Genomic DNA, 3,445 nt, shown 5'->3' with positions numbered 1-3,445 from the left:
CCAGCGACTGTGACGTAGTCGACGGGTTTCTTCCGGCCGAGCTTAGCGGCGGCATCGCGGCGATGCTCGTCAAGTTCTTGCTCGACAGCTACGATACCCATCTTGAAGTCCTGAATGTCTTCGTTCTGCTCGGCTTCACGGAAGAAGTTGTACTTGTCATCTTTGCGAGCAGCCTCGGGGTTGATCTTGTCAAGATAGGAAATAATAGTGTCGAGAATGTGAGGAAGGGAGAGAAGTGCGTTTGCGATGAGGGGAGAGTCAAACCCGATATCAGAAGCGGTCTTGATGGTCGCGTATTGGGTCGCAATACGCTGCAGGGACTGCAGTACAGCAAGGAGTTCGGGGCGACTACACTTTGCGTAGTACATGCGAATGAGGCTGCGCTCGAGGTCTGTCTTTATACTGACCAGAAGTGCCTCGAGCTTGTCAACCTGTGGGGTGCCCTGGCCATTGGCGATTTCTTCCACAGCGGCGACACGTTCCTCAAGCTGACTATCGTCAAGCAAAGGACGGCCAACCCACTTCCGCAGTAGTCGCTGCCCAAAGCGTGTAGAAGTCTTGTCGAGGGCCCAGAAAAGGCTACCGTGTTCGGTGTGGTCGGTGGAATTACGATATACTTCAAGGCTCTCGAGGGTTGAGCCGTTGATCAGCATGTGCTGGCGAGTTGTAAAGCTTTGGAAGTATTTGGTCAGATCAAATATATGCTCGAGGCCATACTCCTTGAGATGCGTGATCATTGCAGACAGACAGATAGTCACGGCCTCGGGCAAATGCAGGACTTTGTCGAGCAACAGTACTGCGGTCCCATTAGCAGCCGACTCCGCTGCCGTATCCTTCATCTTGTCAGCGTAAAACTGAGTGACGTGAGTGTAGGCCTCGGCAGCCATCGTTTTTTGATCGCGGGACTCGCTCAACGCGGCTCCGATCACCAAAGACATTGGTACTGCTGCCTGACAGGTGGCGGATCATCTTATCTGTACCCTTGGTGAGGTCCCCTACGATGACGAACTCGCACGGGGAAATGTGCAGCAGGCGGGTCTCGATCTCACTACGCATGAATCCGTCTTCGAAGTTATCGTAGATGATGTCTCCCGTTGCCGGCTGGACTGCCACGATGCCCACATCGACCTTCTCGTCCGTGCCTTGACCTTTGGAAGGCGTCTCGGTAATGCAGAGAAGATAGCCAGCGGCTGGGGCGCCATTTTCCCCTTGCGAATCGAGCTCTCCATTCTCGTCAATGTATGTACCTTTCGTGTAGACGTTGGTCAGCTTGCGCACGAAAGGCGCATTCCGGTTGTCGCCAGCCTTTTTCAGTGCAGCTGTCTCGAGTTGCCGCACGACTCCAACCTTGTGACCGGCGGCGACAAGCCTCTTGGCGTGTACGGGCAGCCGGTGAACGGGGATGCTGGCGGATGCGAAACGGTCGAGATGTGATTCGGAAGGATGCTCGTCGTAGCGGAACTTGCCAGGTATGCAGACAATGCTCAGCTCGCGAGCGGCGATTCGCGCATCCTCGCCAAAGAAACGGAACTTGTAGCCAACCTCAACAATGAGGACTGTGTCCATATGTTTGCGTTTGATGTCGAGGAACTGTATCTCCATGGGCGTGAGCTTCTTGTTCGCGCGAGCGCCACCCTTTTTCGCGCCTTTGGGTGGCGGTGGTGCCTCTTCCTCATCGCCATCTTCCCCGTCTTCATCTTCAGCGCCCTGTGTAGCCTCTTCAGTGGCAGGACCCCGCGACGCAGCATGCTGTCTGGGTGGCCAAGTTTCTTGACGAAACGTTTGTGAAGATCTTCTTTCCGTCTTCTGGGCCATTTCTGCGTCTTCCTCTTCTTCGTCATCTTTTTTAAGCGGCACTGCAGCGTCAGAAGACGGTTCCATGCAAAGAAAGCGCTCTGTTCGCGATGACGGTTTCGGTGCAGATGGCCGGGCCTTGGATCCAAGAGGCGACGATGGTGAAGGGGCTACCTCCCCTTCGGCCTCTTCCGAGATATCGGCCTTTCTCCTCTTCAAAGTCCTATTGGATCCATTGTTGACTCGGTCGGCGTCCTCCTCTAGCGGCCTCTTCCGGGAAGTCTCGACTGGCTTTGTCTTGTTGGTTTCGGCTCGCGATGGCGATGGCGATTGCGTCGTCGGCTTCTGTGAAGCAGCCACGGGGCTGCTGGCAGGCCTAGGCTGAAAGAAGCTTGTGAGGGACTTCTGCTTCTTCTCGGCTGGCGCCATGATTGGATTCGGGAGCTTACTGGCGGGGATGGAGTTGAAAGGGCTCGGCCTGCACGAATCGGGGAATGTGGTGATGTCAAAATCGAGTCGCGTCTCGGGGTCATGGACGCGTTGAGAGGTTCCAGGGTCTCCTGGGGTACGAAGATACTTTCTGTGCACGGACCATTTGGACCTCTCGGGCCGTGTACGAACCTCACAATAGTGTCTCCTGCTTGCCTCCATCTGCCTATCTACATGATGATGCATTATATCATGTTGGATCGTTTGTAGGCTCATTTTCGTACGTATATACTCGGTCTTTTGAACCAGTCTGAACTGCCTTGTTTCTGTTACTTAATGACCACTGTTCACCTCGCCCATGCCCCATAGAGCAACCATGGAAGCTCCAACACTGACCGTCATACGAGCTTGGTCTACCAAGTAGATCTTGATGATGCTCGCGGTAATTTGGCCATACACCACAGCGATCGCAATCTTGCCGTGGCGGTCATTCTTCGCGGCACTTGATCCATCACCAACATGAGAGCAGACTGCCGGCCGTACAGCTTGTCACGCTTATACAACAGATGAAGAGGCGCCTGGGCGTCGACCATGAAATTTCCGATGGATTCAGTGCTGCGACTCATAAGCAGCATCCGCGACGCCCTAAAATTGATCAGTATAGAGCGAGTTTTTCGACGAGGGGTCTTTCTGTGTCAGGCTGGATCATACGGCCTCGGTCGCCTGGTGATCCGCACTGGGACCAGCGCAGCTGTTGGTCTTGGCTGAGGAATGCTCTCCTCGATTACGTTGGCGGCAACAGTCACGGAGCCGGTCTACCTGGTTTGACATCTTCGATCAAAGCCACGGCTGCACTGCGGCACAATGTTTATCAGCATAGTCGGCATGTTCTCCAATAACGCAGCTCTCACATGCGATACTGACATACTTGAAGCTTGGGCTCACGGCATGGCGACCATATTTTCGGTCTAGTCTATTGGTTGCCCCTAGTACTGCCCGAACCTGCTTCTTGGGCTTTTCTCTGCTTCATATATGAATTCTTCACCTTACACAAAGCAATTAAACGAACCCTACCCCTACCTATACTGACTCTACGGGTCAAGCATACTTCTGTAGTCAGACCTGGCTGAGTTGGAAGATGACTAGGCTCGGCATCTCGCAAACACACCGTCTTTGTGGAACTTGGTCGCAGTCATGTTTCAATGCGAACACACAACCAAAA

The 3,445-nt window shown here is 53.9% G+C and overlaps 1 protein-coding gene across 1 annotated transcript in view; it reads right to left on the bottom strand.

Annotated features, from left to right (window-relative positions):
* Window positions 1-3,173, bottom strand: part of VDBG_04688 (DNA mismatch repair protein Msh3) — a gene marked incomplete at both ends in the record, with an annotated part of 4,315 nt that extends 1,142 nt beyond the window's left edge. Inside the window, 4 exons of the mRNA XM_003005036.1 lie at window positions 9-854; window positions 916-2,453; window positions 2,681-2,868; window positions 3,169-3,173. Of these exons, the coding sequence (XP_003005082.1) occupies window positions 9-854; window positions 916-2,453; window positions 2,681-2,868; window positions 3,169-3,173 (2,577 nt within the window). The remainder of the gene's footprint in view (window positions 1-8; window positions 855-915; window positions 2,454-2,680; window positions 2,869-3,168) is intronic.
* Window positions 3,174-3,445: the final 272 nt, after the last annotated feature.

This window comes from Verticillium alfalfae, genomic scaffold (assembly GCF_000150825.1).
Source record: "Verticillium alfalfae VaMs.102 supercont1.5 genomic scaffold, whole genome shotgun sequence".
Classification (NCBI taxonomy): domain Eukaryota; kingdom Fungi; phylum Ascomycota; class Sordariomycetes; order Glomerellales; family Plectosphaerellaceae; genus Verticillium; species Verticillium alfalfae.
Note: the sequence above shows the minus strand (reverse complement) of the source record. Positions and strands in the feature narration are given on the sequence as shown.